The sequence below is a fragment of the Pseudonaja textilis genome, chromosome 5, assembly GCF_049901715.1.
Source record: "Pseudonaja textilis isolate UNSWEBS1 chromosome 5, rPseTex1.2, whole genome shotgun sequence".
In the NCBI taxonomy this organism is placed as follows: Eukaryota; Metazoa; Chordata; class Lepidosauria; order Squamata; family Elapidae; genus Pseudonaja; species Pseudonaja textilis.
The window spans coordinates 55961048-55979613 of NC_141994.1; the positions used below are offsets into that span (position 1 = coordinate 55961048).

General features: G+C 40.6%; 1 protein-coding gene across 5 annotated transcripts in view; it reads right to left on the reverse strand.

The window, feature by feature from the left end:
* BRAF (B-Raf proto-oncogene, serine/threonine kinase) overlaps positions 1 to 17855 on the reverse strand; it is a 59713-nt gene extending 41858 nt beyond the window's left edge. For 3 of the 5 annotated variants that reach the window (XM_087934969.1, XM_026723314.2, XM_087934968.1), the window contains exons 1-2: positions 17427 to 17831; positions 7991 to 8092 (exon numbers count right to left, since the gene is read on the reverse strand). In XM_087934969.1, coding sequence (XP_087791095.1) covers positions 7991 to 8092; positions 17427 to 17567 — 243 coding nt within the window. In that variant the 5' untranslated portion in view covers positions 17568 to 17831. Of the gene's footprint in view, positions 1 to 7990; positions 8093 to 17426 lie in introns of all 5 variants that reach the window. The other 2 variants (XM_087934970.1, XM_087934967.1) reach the window with 2 other exon arrangements.
* Positions 17856 to 18566: the final 711 nt, after the last annotated feature.

Consider the following 18566-nt stretch of genomic DNA (forward strand, 5'->3'; position numbering starts at 1 on the left):
ATCCCACCACTGCATATAACCAACTACTACTCTAGAACTATTTGCATATCAGAATTAATTCATGAATGTACTTGTCTGTACTAAAAATTCATCTAATGTTCTAGCTTTTCACCATTTATGTATAACTCAATTTTGTCTTCCAAACACAATTGTTTTAGGATATCATATTTGTTCATATTCTTTGCCACATTATACATCACACACAATAAACCATTTGGGCTTTCAGCCCAAAACTCAGCATTGTTTGCATGCTGCTTGCAAGTACATACACATTTATATTCCCAACCAACAAATTATAAGGTCACTACCAGCTTTACAAATCCTTGTCTTAGTGCTCAGTGCTGATGCATTCAACTAACCATTATTAAGCATCCATTTACCTTATTTATTTGCTCCTAATTATTCTAAATCAACTATTTATTCCAAATTTTATACAAAAAGGTCCATAATCCAACCTATTCATTTTATCACATGCTTTGTCTTACTTTTCTTTTTCTATGCATACATTTATTAATAACTGATGCAGGCCAAAAACCTAATTTTCTGCCTAACATAAATCTATACCAAACAAACGTTATTGTCACTTTTTATGCACATTCAATGAGGTGCTACCAAACATTCTTCTCAAGCATGCTTAACAAATTAATATTTTTTGCCTTTACTGCCTTTTTGTACAAGGAAAGAATAATAGTATTCTTTCAATTGTCAAGCAGATAAAGTTTTAACACAAACATTAAACAAATCATTCACTCTTTTTGTAAACAAACATTTGTAGTTTGATATTTTTCTATGTAATCTATAGTCTTTAACATTTCCAACATTCAGCAACTGAATCAATATTTTTCTTGCACCAGTAATACTTGCATCATTCTAAGTCCCTCAAATCCACACACTACTAAAAGCTTCTTCTAAGCATTTCCTGCTAGAATGAAGAGACTGATATGTGGGCTATGTCACCAACTGTCAGACACCAGTAGGGGCATAAACAATTAAGAGATGTGTAGCTATTTTACGGCAGCCTTTCCTAGGCACTGAAAGTTGATTCCTGCTGCAAAAGCCCTGACTATGGCAACGAATATTTGGGGGATATATACAGACTGCATTTTTAAAAATATATATGTTGGATTCAAGTCAAACACACACCACAGCTAAACAGATAAATGACTGATGATTTTCATTCTCTACTGCCTAAAACATTGTTAAATAGCTACCAACTCATATACTGTTTTCCCAATAAACATTCTTTTTCCACCCAATTCCTGATTGTCTGTAACAACAACTAACTTACAAGCAACATATAAGAATACACCAATCAGAAGAATGAAATACCCAAGCCAATACAACCCAGGCTCCACATTCACCTTATTCCCAAGGCCTGGGGAGAATAACCAGGTTTTCAATAATTTCTTCAACAACATTAGAGGGGGAAATTACATTAATTTCTGGGGTAAGATCATTCTAGAGAGCAGGAATTGCAACATAGCAGGCATGCTTTCTGGGTCCGGCAAAATGATATGCTTTAATTGATGGGACCAATTATTCATCTTGTTTGACCTTACCTGAAAGGCAGAGAAAACTGCAAATAGATAGTCCCTCAGGTAGCAAGATCCTTTGCCATGAAGGGTGCTAAAGGTGATAAACCTGAATTACATCCAAGAAGCAAACTGCTAGCCACTATAACTCATGAAACAGTGGGGTGTCTCCAACATTTCCCACACTGCCACATTTTGGCCTAGCTGTAGTATTCAAATGATCTTCAAGGGCAGTCCCAGGTAGAGTGCATGGCAGTAATCCAATTGTGCGGTGACTAGGGTAATATGTATACTACCTGGGTCTGTGCAAACCGTCTTGGTCACAGCTGCTACCTGCTCTATAAGTAGGAACTGAGGATCCAAGAGGAACCCTAGACTGCACATGTCTCAAATGTGGAACTGTGCCCCGTAACGGTATGTTGGAATGACTTTGAAAGACAAGATAAAAGGCAGCTTAGCCCACATCAGGAATGTGGGTGGAACAAGAGGCTCAAAAGCGACCTTCCCTAGTGATGGCACAGTGGTTAGAATGCAGTACTGCAGACTAATTCTGCCGACTACCAGAAGTTCAGCATTTTGATCTGACTAGCTCAAGGTTGACTCACCTTCCATCCTACCAAGGACAGTAAAATGAGGACCCAGATTGTTGAGAGAAATATGCTGCCTTTGTAAACTGCTTAGAGAGGGCTGTAAAGATATAAATCTAAGTGCTATAGCTATCTGGGCTATAAAGGGGACAGGGGAAGGAAGTATTTTCAGACTTACAAGTTTCTATAAATATAATCTTACAATAAAGTAGAATTAGCTCATCTGGTCATGTTTCTATCTGGTCTATTTCATAAGGCTGATATCCCATTGAGAATAATCAATGGAGTGCCCCTGGGTTTAAGGGCTCAGATAGACATAGCCACTTAGTCTGATTGTGCTTTATCTCCTTTCCTACTTATACCCATGTGCAGCGTTTCTGAAAGTCTTCTCTGGACCCTAATTCATTTCTAAAAATTACTGAGGACCCTACAGAGCTCTTGTTTGCATGGGCTACATTTATCAATATTTACAGTACCATATAAAAAATTCAAACTGAAATTATCTGTAGAATATTTATTGAATCATATAAAAATATTAAATAATTATTTTTCATAAAAAAACACAATACTTTTTTAACAAGAAACAATGAAAAGAGTTGAGATTTTTTTTTAAAAAATTGCAAATATCTACAATATTTGGAAAATAATTTTGATTTTTTTTGTGCTTCCTTGATAGGGTCTTGGGAGATCCCCAGGGGTCTTCAAGAATTGGTGCCCTAGTGAATCAGGGAGGCATTTGTTAGACAAACTTCTGAATAAATATCTTGCCCCGCTGCCTCTCCCCCCACCCAGGACTTAAAGAATGTTTCATCCTTCTTCACTTAGATAACAGTTGTTGCATATTTCTGTCAAGGCCATCTTCCTTACTCTCTACCAAAATGGACCATAGCTTCCTTCAACGCTGAGGGGATCACCATCTTCCTCAAAGAAGCTGATGTCACCACATGGACCAGACTACAATAACGAAATGAAATGTGTGGATACTTGAGGGACGAGGGGAAGAGATGTTGCCTAGGAAACAACCAGACAAGGGAGCCAGAAACCCTAGTGATTTAAGGGTCAGAGGAAGAAACTTAGGAAAAATCTGCCCTAATTAAGCAGGAGGTTCAAAATGGTTGTTTGCACCTTTAAACTTGCAGGATTCTGTTATGTAGCTGTACAATACAGTAGAATTAGTTCATCTAATCATAGTTCTTGTATAGTTTATCTAGGAGGGACCTGGATCTAACAAGCAGTTGGCTTAGCTGACAGACTGAAAACTCCTGTCCATCTCCTTGAGAGTCACAGAATAAAACTTGCTCTCTTGTTTTGGGTACTGTCCAGTCAGAATCCAACTCTGAGTGAATCCAAGCAATTTTATCTGCCAAATAGCAAAAATATTCCTCACAATAACCCTGCATATGCTCTGCAATCTGTCCCTCCTCAGCAGGGATTTGTTCTCCCTGAACTGGGTTGCTGCGCAGCTACCAGCAAAAACAATAGGAGCAAAGAAAACACAATTTTTCTGCCTTTACTGCCACAATGTAAGCCCTAATATAAGTTCTTACTCATGCTCAATCAGATTCACTCTTCATCTTCCTCTACTAGTACTCCAGGCATTTCTTCTTTCTCCTTTGCAGAAACTATGGATTTTGCTGAAAGGCAATATCCACATCAGCAATTTATCTTCAAAACCAGAAACAAAACCAGAGCCAGAAATATTCTATCATGGTTTACCAATTCAGATGATAAGAGTAAACAAGCACAAAAGAGCATTATCATATGTTAATTGGAGGAAAGAATGTACATTTTAGATCTTTGAACCATGATTGGAGGATTGTCAGAAGCACATCTAGCATTAACATCATAACCTTCAGAAAACTCTCAGCATCCATCAAGATTTTGAGACAAACCACCTTAATAGGTCCACTGCTCTCACGAATATCCAGATTGTTCAAAATGTGCAGCCTGACCCAGGGGTGGGATTCAACTGGTGTTACTACCAGTTCAGTAATGATGTTTTGCACAGTTTCATCTGCCCTGGAGCAAAAACTAATTAAAGCGTGTATCTACCTTTGTGAGCTGGAACTAAGATTACCAGGACAAGTTCATGGTTGCCACTCTAAAGCCAAACCAAACTCCGTATCTAAAGGATGGAGGCTGAAGTCCCCCCAAAACATCAAGTGACCTCAGCATCAGTCCAGGAAGAAAGTCTAAAAGCTTCTGAAGGACAATTGCTAGATAGCAGAGTGGTCAGAACATGTACAGAAGGCTAAGCCCTGGCATGTACAGACACTCACATCCAGTTATTGCCAGAAGTGTGCTCTCACTCACTGCTAAAGTCTTCTGAATGATCACAGCAACACTTCTCCAGATCTTAGCATTGTGGCTACTGCAGGACCTGAAACCCAGGAAGGCAAATCTATGACAGGGCATATCCCTATTGCTATGAAGCCAAGCCTTAATAATACATATAAACTTATCCAACATTAGATCATGACTGGATGCCATCTTAACTTGCATTTTAGCAGCAGCCTGAAACTCTGGTTTTATCCTACCGTGTTTCTCCAACAATACGGCCTCCCCCAATAGCATGTTTTATAGGCATGAAATGAAATTAAGCCCCTCCCCCCCAAATTAAGGCCTATATTAAAACATGCGAAATGGGGGGGGGAATGGCGGGGGGGCTTGCCATTACGAAGTACTTTTGTTGCACACCCGGATATGGTGCTGCCTGCGTTGACCTCAGCATTGGTGGGGCACTTCGTATTGGGAGAGCTTCCGCCACTGTTGCTTTCCTTTCTCCCCGTGCTGCCACGGCGTTTAGAATGCCACGGCGTTTGGCGCAGCCACGCGGCGTTTGGCACAGCCACGCAGGGCCAGCCAGGGCTCCCCACTGCAACTGGAGCCCAGCGGAGATACTCGGCTTCAGACGCTCCTGTTGCTGCCTTCCCGGGCATCGTTCGAAGGCAAAGCCCATTCTTTTAAAAACGATGCCCTACTACCAGTACAACCAAGCCTGCCCTGCCTGAGAGGGCAGCCCAACCCCACGTGGGGAGGCGAATCTTCCAGGGCTGCAGCACAGGATCGGCCCACCCCGGGAGAAGTGCCTAGCCGCCACCCCCACCTGGAGCCGAGCAGAGCGCGAAGAGTTTCACCTGAGGTGCCCAGTGCAGCTGACAGGCGGGCCCTCCTGCCTGGCGGCAGAGCTCTGGCCAAGGCAGCGAGTGCTTCCCCGCCAGGCCCTCCGCTCATCCTGCCAGGGCTATGCCGGAGCCGGGCGGGTTGGGCAGAGCCGGGAAAGCAAGCCGCGGGTGCGTTCCCACCTGCCAAGCGAAAGAGCCGGGCCGACCCGAGCTTGGCTTCCCAAGCCCCACCCCGAAGGGGCCACTGGGAGAGGCTGCCCGACGCAGTGATAGTGCCCACCTGTCCACGGACAGGGAGGCGAGGCAATAGCAGCGCTGCTTCCCTGGCCAGCGGGTCCAGCAGAGAGAGCCCAAAGCCGCCCGTCCTTCCCACCCCCCGCCCAGCCCATCCATCCCCACGCATCTCCAAATGCGCCGGCAGCTCCAAATGCTACAGCGGCACGGGCATCGAGCAGAGGCGCTCACTCAGTTCAGAGGAGTACGCAGTGCGGGCTGTCGCCTTGCCTTCCTGTCCACGGATGGGTGGGCGCTATCACTGCTTCGGGGTCGGGCTGGAGGGACTTGGGAAGGAAGCCAAGCTTGGGTCAGCCCGGCTCTTTCGCTTGGCAGACAGGCGCGCACCCGTGGCTCGCTTTCTTGACTCTGCCCAACCCGCCCGGCTCTGGCGCAGCCCTGGCGGGATGAGTGGAGGGCCCAGCGGGGAGGTGCTTGCTGCCTTGGTCAGAGCTCTGCTGCTGAGCAGGAGGGCCTGCCTGTCAGCTGTGCTGGGCGCCCCAGGCGAAGCTTTTTGCGCTCTGCCTGGTGCCAGGCAGGGATGGCAGCTGGGCGCTTCTCCCAGGGTGGGCCGATCCTGTGCTGCAGCCTCAGGAGATTCGCCTCCCCATGTGGGGTTGGGCTGCCCTCTCAGGCAGGGGAGGCTTTGTTGTACCAGTAGTAGGGCGTCGTTTTTAAAAGAATGGGCTTTGCCTTCGAATGATACCCGGGAAGGCGGTGACAGGAGCGCCTGAAGCCGAGTGTCTCCTCTAGGCCCCGGTTGCAGGGAGGAGCCCTGGCCGGCCCCACGTGGCTGCGCCAAATGCCGCGTGGCTGTGCCGAGTGCCATGGCATTGTTCCAAATGCCGCAGCAGTATGGGGAGAAAGGAAAGCAACGGTGGCGGAAGGTCTCCCAATATGAAGTGCCCCACCAACGCCAAGGTCAACATCCAAGCCGTCACCACCCACCCGAGGATGCAAGGGGGGGAATTAAGCCAGACCCGAAAAGATGGCCTAGCCGTTTTTTCGGGCTCAAAAAAAAAAAAAAGACCCGGCCTTATTATATGAGAAACATGGTAGTTCTGTCAGCCATACTTTCCTTTGTACAACATTGAATCAATGTGGTTTCCAGTTCCATCCTTCTTGCACTTGTATCTCTCTGCATTTATATGCTCATCAGATCATAGTATGTGGACCAATTTTGCTACTCTACTGAACCCATCAAACCCAACAATTCTCTGAGTTCCCAGTCATACAATATATAAGCATTACCTTTATTCAATTTCATCAACTGCATTTTCAATTTCATTATTTAAAAAATCCTCCATGTTTCTCATTTGGAGGTTCCTTCCCCTACTGTCACAGTCCAAGAATCCATTCTCACTTAGTGTTTTTACATTGTATTCAGTTTGTTTTTGCTTCTGAACAGATCTTTTGGCCAACAGATTTGATGTTCTGTTTATGCTCTCTATGCACAACCTACAGATCAGGTTTGAGATAACTTTGCAGGCACAAAGTTTTCCAGCTAGCACACCTCCACTGTTCTTACATACATTCCAGGTCACCCATATCTGCCACGTCAATCACCTTTGTTTTTCTAATTAGCTTCTACTTCTGTTACTGCTTTTCACAAGACTCTCCAGTCCATGGCCTCCCTTCTCCAGCAGATGAGATAAAACAGCAGCCATTCAGCCACAAATGGCAGCTGCTGCTTTATCTTATAGTTCCTAAAAGATACCGGCCAAAGGCAATAGTTATTTCTACTTCTGTGTCCTTGCCAATCTTTGCTGTTATGGAAGAACAACTCCATGTCAACCCCAAATCACATCACTCACCAGTTGTTGTTTTTTTAACCATTTTAAAATTTTGTCCTTATTATCCTATTCCCCCACCTATAGAAATGGTTTTATACTATTTAACTTTCTCTCTATCCTTCCTTTTAATTCCAACTCGTCCAATTCTTACTGCCTTCATTTTCTGTCCTATTTTTCTTTCATCATTCATTCTACACACTCATTTCAACATTTAAATCCCTTGGTAGGATGCCATTTCACAAGAAGAATAAACATGGGAAGTTGCCCAAAACCTGTAAATGCTCAGAATTCACTAGACAGTAGGAAAGAATTAGCCTGTGATAGCTGGCCTTGGAGATTTAGGCTAACCCAAACCTGATTCATATTTGAATCTTTTCTTATATCCTTTGGTGTGTGGAAGTCTCTTGCTAAACCTTAAACCAGGGGTCTTCAAACTTGACAGCTTTAAGACTTGTGGACTTCAACTCCCAGAATTCTTCCTCCAGTCATGTTAGCTCAGGAATTCTGGGATTAAACTTGCCAAGTCTGAAGACCCTGTTTTTAGGCTTTGTCTCCGCTTCATCAGTCATGCATACCCACCTCCTTTTACAATATAAACTTATAAGTACTCTGAAATTTTTTAATAAGCAGAAAATCTATGTAATAATAGCAACAATAATAATTTCCAACTTAGTACTTACCTCCAAATAAATCGAGGGTGGATTGTGTTCTCCTCCAAATTTGTCTAGCAGAGCTTCTATATGTTCTTGAGTTAACTTAATCATCTGTTTGATATTCCACACCTAGAAAAAAAATGAGAAATATTTCAGTATTCTTAATAAAATATATTTAAAAGTTTTAAACTTAATATCTCAAATATATGCTGACAACCAATTCACTTACTAATGTTGTTAGCTATGATGTGTGTGCACCTATGCCGAGTCACTACATATATAATGCAACCTAAAACAACTGCTCAATAATTTTCTATCTCTCAAACTTCACTTGTATAGCACACAACAAAACCAGCAATATATTTAGTGGCTGAGAGCAAGATTCAATGCCTGCTCATAAAAGTGCATAATGCAAATGTGTGGCACAGATGATCAAGAGCATGGGTAACTATTGGAAGGTTATAGGAAGAAGTAAAAATAAAACAAACAAAAACCCCAGAAAGTAACTTTGGCCAATTATTTCCCTGTTGCCAAGATCACTATAGAGTAGTCCTCGACGTACAACCACAACTGAACCCAAAATTTCTGTTACTAAGCAAGACAGTTGTTAAATTTCTCCATTGCATGATTTTCTTGCCATAGTTGTTAAGTGAACCACTGTGGTTAAGTTAATAAAATGATTGTTAACTGAACCTAGCTTCCCACTGTCACTGAAGGTCACAAAAGGTGATCACATGACTCCAGGACATAGCAGCCCTCATAAATTGTCAGACATTCAGATTTTGATATGTGACCACAGGGATGGTGCAATGGTCTTAAGTATGAAAAATGGTCGTAAATCACTGCTTTCAGTGCTGTTGTAACTTTGGCTGGTCACTAAATGAATGGTTGTAAGTTGAGGATTACCTATACAGATATATCCATGTAATCATTGAGACTAGATTTGAGAGTCCAAGACATGGATAAATGTGTAACTGTGTTGCAAATAAACTTCTGTAAGAAATAATGTAAACCATCTTATCATGTCTACTTCTATTCTCTTGTCAACTTTAATATGATTATTACTTTGGTACTGTAAAGGAACTATTTCTAAAATACATGTAAAAACAGTAACTATTAGCCAAAAAACAACACCTAAGAATTTAAGTACTTGCTTCTGGGGGAAAAAATGACAGTACACTGAATGTTCATGCAATCACCAGAGACTCAACCATCTGTCCAAATTATGGAGAACAGAACTCTAAAACTATTTATTTATTGGAATAATGTCTTATCCTTCAGTTCTGGTGAGCACTAAAGATGGTTAGTAATTATATTAAAAGAAAACATAGCTTTAAACTGCAGATGAAAATTAATGGAAAAATCATACTAAAATCAATTATTTTAAAAAGCCTGGAAAAAGTACTAGCATTGGTGATGTTATCTAATTTGGTAGTTACCTAGATGATGTTACCTAGTGCAAGAAAACAACCAAACTCAGAGAACACCAAGGACCCCTCATTTCAATCCTGAGCTACAAATATTCTCCTTTATTGGTACTTTCCACATTTTCAAAACCCTGAGAGTGGCCTTCAAACCAAATTTCTGACCGAATGCCATCTCTAGTCCAAGTGCAATGCCTGAGGCTGCCCTCTCCTCCTATCGGGAAAACTGGCCACTGACAAGCAGCACACATCTTTCAGTACAGGAATTATTTTATTCATCTATCTTAGCAACATTTACTTAGTATTAACTTATCTACTACATACTCTACACCTATTCAACTTTTATATATTATTCATGACAACCTCACAGTTGCCACAGCTATCTCTTCTGTGGCACAGTGGTTAGAATGGCTACTTCTGCTGCCTGACGCCTGCCTGCAATTTGACAGTTTGAATCTCACCAAGTCAAGGTTAACTCTGCTTTCCATACTTTTGAGGTCAGTAAAATGAGGACCCAGATTGTTGGGGCCAATATGCTGTCTCTGTAAACTGCTTAGATAGGGCTTAAAGCACTGTGAAGTGGTATATAAGTCTAAGTGCTATTGCTATTTTGAGTCTGGTATCAGCTGAGAATTAAAAAGTGCTTCCACACTAAGAACCATGCTTTTTAGGATGAGTGTAAGCCATCCTTGATCTTTGAGTTCAGTTTTCTATTTGTCAACCTCCATCTCATTCAGATTTAATATAATCTTGTCTTGTCTTCTCTGACACATTAATGAGCTAAGGCAACTTTCAAGGGGGACAAATAGCTTCCTTGGAACCGAATGGGAAACCCAATACAGCTGCTGTCATTAACATACCGATGGCACTGTTTACCAAACTACTCCAACAGCTTCACTTAGACGTTAAAGAGCATGAAGGATAAGATGGAACCCTTTGCGAGACCATACCTCAATGTTCTAGGTATCAATTAATAGTCTCCTATTCTGGGGATGTGGCCCAACAAAAAGGACCAGAAGAATGGCAAAATTCTAGCCCACAGAATTTAGGAAGACCTGGAGAGAAGCCAGATCTTTGTGGTATATGAAAGTTCAATGATTTTACCATTGTTTAAATTCTGTATAATAGATGTTTTATCAGCAACTGGCTAAAAAATAAGGTTAATAATGTGAGGGGTCACATTATTATTATCTTGACTTTTCTTAGATGGCATCTGAAAGGAAAGAAGATGAGCCACAAAAATACTTAAACATATTTTAAGTAGATTCATATTTATTCTTTCCTGGAAATCCACACTGAATAATATTTGATCTTCTTTTCAAATCACAATTTAAGAGCTAGGTTGTCATACTTCATATCATCACACTGTTTTACTGAACTTAATGGTGAAAATGAAGGTTTATTGAAGTATGGCTGTAAGCTAAAGTAAATGTGTGAGAGCCTATAGATTTCCAGAATTTGCAGAAGTCCAGCTCCTAGTTTTGTTGTCCAATTCAATAATCAGTCAGAAGCATTATAAATTTTAAATGTTGCATATTGAGGCATTTTAATATAGCCAGAAAATATGTAAAACAAAATGCAGGGGGACTTTCCAATAATACTTTAAAAACGTAAACACTCACTTTTTACCTCAGTAACTAGCACTGTTCACTTCTACTGCAAGGACATGCCATGTGACACTCTTACCATGATAACTTAGAAAGTAGTTATTTAAATGTCTATATTGCAGTAAACATCGATATCATTATGAGAAAATGTGGGCATTTAGAAAACGGAACAGCTGTTGCAGGAAGAAAAATACTTTAACCCTTAATTATACAAGTGTGGACTACATAACTTGCTTGTTTTGATTCACATGTTTTATTACTCTTTCTATATGCTAGGCAATTAGGGAAGCAAAGAAACCTTTAAAACGGAGGCCTCAATAAATGTGTGGCCAGCAATTTTATCAAAACCTCAATAATTATTTTGTTCAGTGCAATTCATTCTGTTAGCAGTCTCAAATATGTTTAAAAGTATACATAAATATAATTTTGCTTGAATTTTACTGTAACCACATTTACATTGCAAGGTATTTAGAGAAATCCAGAAATAATGCTTTCTATGAAAGGCACAAATATATATTCAGTAATGATTCATATTTTACCCCAGGAATAACATTTGAGCATGAAGAGTTACAGTAATTGGAAGCAGAACAATAAAGTATTAAAAATGGAAATTTATTACCTCCACTATATATCAATTTACAATAAACGTCTTAGGTATCTTAAAGATTCAAGATTTTAGTGATCCATACCAATTCTGTTGCAAGAAACAAAAAGAGTTTACCACTCGGGACCTGTATGACGGGATATTTTTAAAACTAAACATTTTCTGTAAAGAATAAGAAACTCATATTTGAAACAAACTATGGAATTTGCTATGAAATAATGTGCAGAGCTAATTGCATAATGAGGAAATGATGACAATCTGTACTGGGATAAGGATCTTAACATTTTCAAAACAAAGAATAACTTAACTACAACAAATAGCATTACGATTTTCTCAAGAAAACTTTATAGCATCCATAACACTGTATTTTTAAACCTGTTCTCCTTGATATTGAGATAGATACGAGAATTTTATATTCATCCCCCTTATGTAAACCTGTTCTCTTTGAGATTTGAGATAGACATCAGTATTTTATATTCATCACCCTTATATACTATTTTTAGAATCAAAACTTAATCAGACCAAGCAAGATTCTTCTTTTCATAGGTGAACAATCAATGTACACACATAAACAAAGCATTCTGCCACATAACTATTCTACTATTTTCTACATTTCCATTGTCTTTGTAGAATGTGTATGTGAGAGACCATGCCAAATATTCTTGCATTTTACTAAAGTGAATAAGGAGTTAACTGGACACTTCCTAATATGGAAATTGGGGCATGGTTCTAGGAGAAAAGGAGAAGGTGTGAAAAAAGAAACAGTTGACATTTAGGGGAAAAAAGGAAAGGAAAGGACCAAGACATCAACCGCTTTTGTGAAAAGATAACTTTCTTATTTCTATAGCTCTAAATTTCTATCCCATATTATTTGTTCACAGGTTATTATTAAAAATTTAACTGTTTATAAATGGTTGTTAAATAAATGAGCAACACTACATTACACTCCCCTCCCCTGCGTATAACACTACCAGGAGGTGAAAAAAAAGACAAAATTGTAAAAGAACAGACTTCCATCATATGAGGATGGTGGCAATAATATTTAATATTTATATTTATCCCCAAAATAAATGTGGAAGAAATCATGTCAAAATAAGCACAGTCTCAAAACAGCTGGTATAAAAACATAAGTTGGACCAAGGGACTTACAGCCATTGCTATTTAGTCATTGAGAAACACCTGCTTTTTTTCAAAAAGAGTACAACCCCTTCCCAAACAAGTGTAATATTTTCAATATTGAATCAGTAGTTGTTATATTTTTATACAAGTTACCATTTATCGGAAGGGTATACAAGGCACGATGACAAGGTAGTCACATTTTTATATTACATTCAAGTCTGATACAACAATCAAGAGTTTACTGAATTATTAGTTATTAGTTGACTGTTACATCTCCACATCTAAAACACTCATTTTATTAAATAATCGGAATGAGATAAAGAGAATTTATATTTACACACATTTAGTTCAGAGTAAGAATGGCTGTAGGAATTGGGTTTGTCTAATCTAATGAAAAGAAGGACTAGGGGTGAGATGATAGTGTTTCAATATTTGAAGGGCTGCCACAAAGAAGAGGGGGTCAACCTGTTTTCCAAAGCAACATAAGGCAAGGCAAGAAACAACGGATGGAAAGTAATCAAGGAGAGGAGCAACCTAGAACTAAGGAGAAATTTCCTATCACTGAAAACAATTAACCAGTGGAATGGCTTTTAAAAAAGAGACTGGATAGCCACTTGTCCGGAATGGTATAGGGTCTCCTGCTAGAGCAGGAGGAGGCTAGAAGGCCTCCAAGGTTCTTTCCAATTCTATTATTCTGTTCTCCAAAATATATATTTGAATCCTAGACGAAATTCAGTTAGAGAGAATTGCTAAGAAACAACTGTTCACTTTTAATGGCATGATGGACTAGCTCTATCCATTATAATTGCATGTAACAATAAATTAGTTCCCCCAATCATTGCAATAATTTCCATCATGTGCATGGCAGGTTTATTATGAAATAGTAACTGTATACTTATTACTTGAATAATCCTACAGTATCAAGATGAGTTGGCAAGCTTTCAATTACCAACCCAGTTCAGACATTCTTCAGGTGGTGTCAACTAGAAGAAATTCATTCCAAGACATACCGTAGGTTATTGAATGCTCTTGGTCCTTCAATAACTGTCTGGCTGAGCTCAATCAATTTCCAGCTATATTCTGTTTAATAAAGGTTTCCCAAAGGAGACCATCATGGATACACTACTCATAACTATCAAGCTAAATGAAAACCACCAACAGAAGCATCCTGGAAACTTGATAAGCCTCCTGGCTTTGTTGACAAATCAGGGCTAATCAAGTAGATTATCAAACACCAGGCCGACAACATTCCATCAGTGGTACATCCAGACAGATTAATCCTTAGTTACACAGACTAGTTATAGAATCCACATGCAAACATTCTTTAGGCTCCAATCAAGATGTCCTTTTCAAATCATGTACTGCATGTTGTTTACTGTTAGTCCTATTGATAAATCAAGCCAAAAAACAAACATATAACATCACTAAACATAACTTAAACAGCAAAATTATCTGGAATCACATGCCTTTATTACTCAAATAATCCACCCACAGCTTCAAAATAAAAGTAGCTGAATTTATTTGAAAGGCATAATAACCCTGATATAGGGTCATATGGAAAGTATTTATGGATAATTATAAATTGGTTTACCAAAAAAAGCCCTACACTAGTCAATAGGTTTTATCTCTAAAACAACATGAATCAATAGTTTTCCTCAGCCAACTAACATTTGAAATTATACACCTGTTAGTTTAACATCAAAAAACAAATAAGCTAGCCACATAGAAAAGTCTTGCTTAAGGGAATCAGCATGGAATCTGCAAAACTAAATCTTGCCTTACCAATTTCTAATTTTTTTAAAGAATATGATTTTGCAGACAAACATTGTGCACTTGGAATTTCAGAGACTCTTTGCAAAAGTTCCCCATCAAAGGCTGTTAAATAAACTTGGCACTCTGGATATAAGATGATTTGTTATTTTATAAATTTCTAAATGGATAAAACAAAGCCAAGAGGCAGGAAGAAATAGGCATTTTTTTCAAATGAGGGAATTAAGAGAGAATTTTTCAAGAATCTACATTGAGCAAATGCTTTTTAGCTAGTAGATAATTTTGACTGATGAGAAAGGAACAAGTTAGAAAACGATCGATCAAACAGCAAACATGATTCAATTTATCTGTAGAGTATGGTATACATAGGGGCAAAAGCCAATTCACGTTTTCTGTTCTAAAAAACAGGAAAAAAATCCTGAAGTAATGTTGGATATCTCAGTGAAGATGCTGATCAATTTGCAGCAAGATTCCAAGCAAATTCCATATGGAAGAGTTCATCAGGAAAGGAATTGAAAACAAAACTATCAACAATATAGTGCAAATATACAGAAGGGTGGAATAATTTAAAAAACATTATAACAAAGTGGAAAAAATGCAGAAGAAGGCAATGAAAATCATCAAGGAACTCAAGCATCTTCCTTACAAGAAAATCTAGATCATCTGGAACTTCAGTTTAGAGAGAAGATAACTAAGGGCAGACATGATTAGTTTGCTTATTACATTTGCGGCCCATCCATCTTCTTTAGAGACATGGTTGAATTGTATAAAATCATACATGTTACAGAGAACCTGGAAGGATGGACAGAAATTTTTTCTTCCTCTTTTAAAACACTTAGAAGCAGGGGTTATCCAATGAAACTTAAAGGAAGATATTTTGAACAGAAAAATTACTTTCCACAGTGCATAATTAACCTGTGTTTATAACCATTTATCAGATGACTTTAAAAATAGTTTGAATAAATTCAAGGACAGGCCTACTGAGAGCTATTAGCCTTGAAGATTTAATGGGACCACTGGGCTGGGGCAGCATGGATCCAAATATTACTTTGCAGAAGAGAGATATGTCTGCTATTGTTTAGTACCTCAGAGACTGGTAAGCTTCTGTGAGAAAATGCTGGATGAATATTGTCTTTAGCCTATTACAGTAGTTATTATTCTGTTATTAAATTATAATTAAAAATATCAAATATATAAAACCTGAAGTAATTCTTAGGGAACTGTATCACATCTAAAAAGATATTGTACTGCTTTATTATACCTTTATCTTCAGGTTGCTATTATTCCTATGGAAATGAAATGATTAGTACAGCAATTGTGGATATTCATTCAAAAAACTCTATTTAAGCTTAACCTTTTTCCAACCACATTCTGCATATAATTTAAAAGCTATGTTGGTTTTCTCCAGAGAAACTTCACAGCACAATACAAAAATAACTGATGCATATTTGGAAAATGAAATTCATACTAAGTAGTTATGCAAAAAGTAAACTGTACCTAAAAATAATTCAGCAAATCACACTTGCATGTATTTATAAAACTATTTTCCTTTATTCCTGCCCCAGTATGTCATTTTAAAGCTAGGTAGTTAGTACTTAGTAAAAATATTCAGATGAATAAAGTATTAATGTTTGCTTTAAAAGGAGCAATACAGGTTTTTGCACTGAATCCAGTTTTGGGTACTAAGAACAATCTGCTACATCTTTTGCCAACAAGAATGCCAAGAGGTTTGTCCCATTTGTGCTAAGGTCCTGTTCAGAGGGCACCTGAGAATGCTTGCTTGTGGGGGAAAAAATTACGCAATCCACTGGTAACTTTTAATGACTGAGTTAGAAAGGTAGCAATTCCACCTTTTTTGGATTCTATAAATTGTTGACAGACAGCCCCACCCCTGCCTGTTTATCTGAAGCAGATACACAGAGCTGGAAGGGACCTTGTAGGTCATCTAGTCCAATCCCACCCAAGCAGGAGACCCTACACCATTTCTGATAAACGGCAGTCCAATCACTTCTGAAAAGTCTATACAAAACACAGACAGGTATCTCTTCTCTTCTTGCATTTTCTTGGGGTAATGCATTAGGGTCAAAAGAAGTCATTATGGCAAGTGTGGGGAAAAGAGATGAAGGATAATGTTATTGACATAGTTCCTGCAGTTACATCTATCCTTGGCAGACAATTACTGCTAAGAATCAGGCAGAGGGAAGGGAAAAAAAGTCTGAGAAGACAAATCCAGAGCATTCTACTGTGTAGCAAACCAAACAAATCAACAATATTTCACTTGGCCTGGTGACAAATTAAACTTTTGTGAGGGTTTCACTACTGTATTTTCACAAAGCAGCTTTTTTCCAAGGTTACCGGGGGCTATTGATGCTGCACCTGTAGCAACAGTTCAGTGGGGGCAGCAACTAACTGCTGCCTTCCCCAACTTGATGCCCTCCTGTGAAACTGGACGAGAGCTTCCACACATCCCTGTCATCCTGCAGACAGCTTAATGGAAACTGCAGTGCAATAAAAACGGGACGGCACCAGGTCGGGAAAAGCTTGTATTAGCTGGAGACGGTTTTTCCTGGCGACGAAGGTTCTGTAAATCAGGCCAGGGAAGTTTTGTCGCCCCTTCCCTCCGGGCAAGCGGGCAGCTTACGATATCGACCCCCCGCTCCCGTCTAAGCATCTCCGGCTGCCTTAACGTCTTGCTTTTGGCCCCAACGCCTCGCAGAGACGTCCGGGGCTTCGGACAAACATCCTTCCCCCGGGTTATAAACTCCGACTCGTTACGCCTTATCGCCGCTCGTCAGCTTAAGCCCCTGCAGACGGGCTTCCACTCTCGGGACTCCCCGAGCACAGAGAAAACGGCGCGCTGAGATGCCAAGCCCGGCCTTGCCTCTCCTCGCCTCCCCCTCCCCGCCACTCCGCGCACCTCACAGTAAGGGAGCCCTCACCTCCTCCGGGATGGCAGAGTCGCCTCCGGCGCTGCCGCTACCCCCGGCGTAGGAGGGTCCGGGCGGAGGCGGCTCGGGTTCCATGTCCCCGTTGAAAAGCGATGCCTCCTCAGCGCTGCCGCTGCTGCTCAGCGCCGCCATCTTGGATCGAAGCGCTGAGGGAGAGGAGGAGGAGGAGGAGGCGGGGGCCAAGAGGGGGGACGGGGAGGAGGAGGGAGAAGGGGAGGCCCGGCCGTGTCGCTCCTCTCGACCCGGCCGCCCCCAGATGCGACCCGTAGCGAAAGGAAAGTGTGTGTGGGGGGGGGGAGGGTGGAACGAGGGGTGGGGGGGCACAGAAGGACGGGGCAGAAGAAGCTCAACCAAGCCACCCAATCCTCCACACAGGGAGGCAGCGGCAGCAGCAGCAGCAGCGCCAACGTCACGCCCTGAGCGTGACGTCACCCAGAATCGCCGCGGCGCGGGTGCGCATGCCCAGCGGAACGTCACCAGGAAACACCCTGACATCACGACGCGCCCCCTTCTTACGTCATCAAGGGAAACCTTTAGATGCGAGGAACGGCTTCGCCAGCCCCCACCCTCCACCTGGGCACGTTTGTTAGGAGATAGGTGGCTTTTTTGTTTCTCCGATCGGCTGAATTACACCGTTTAAAAGCGAACTGTGGTAGAACTAGCAGATCTGGACTGCGGAAATTTGGGCGACCCCCGGATGGCAGCAAGAGTTTTTTGAGGTGTTCGTATCGTATCTCTTTGCTGCCATTTAGCGATCGTCCGAATCTTCGCAGCCCGCATCTAATCACCCCAGATGCTGCTGGAAGTGAGGAAGTCTGGAAGTGCTGCTTTAACTAACGTTTAACAAGTTAAAGCTAAGAAATGAGCATTCTCCCAAAACGTAGAATCGAAATAAGCATTGTTCTGAAACATGGCAATCAAATCTCCCACGCTCTGAAATGAGAATAATATTAGTGAACAATCTGAGTTTTCTTATATATTGCCTCAACAGCCTCCTAGCCTAGTCTCCGTAATTTGAAGAACTGATTTTCAGCTATGTGGAAATAAAACATTTTAGATTGATTTCTGACATGTGTGTCCTATTCTTATGAATTAATGAATATAGTAATATATTATGTTTAAAAAGCATGA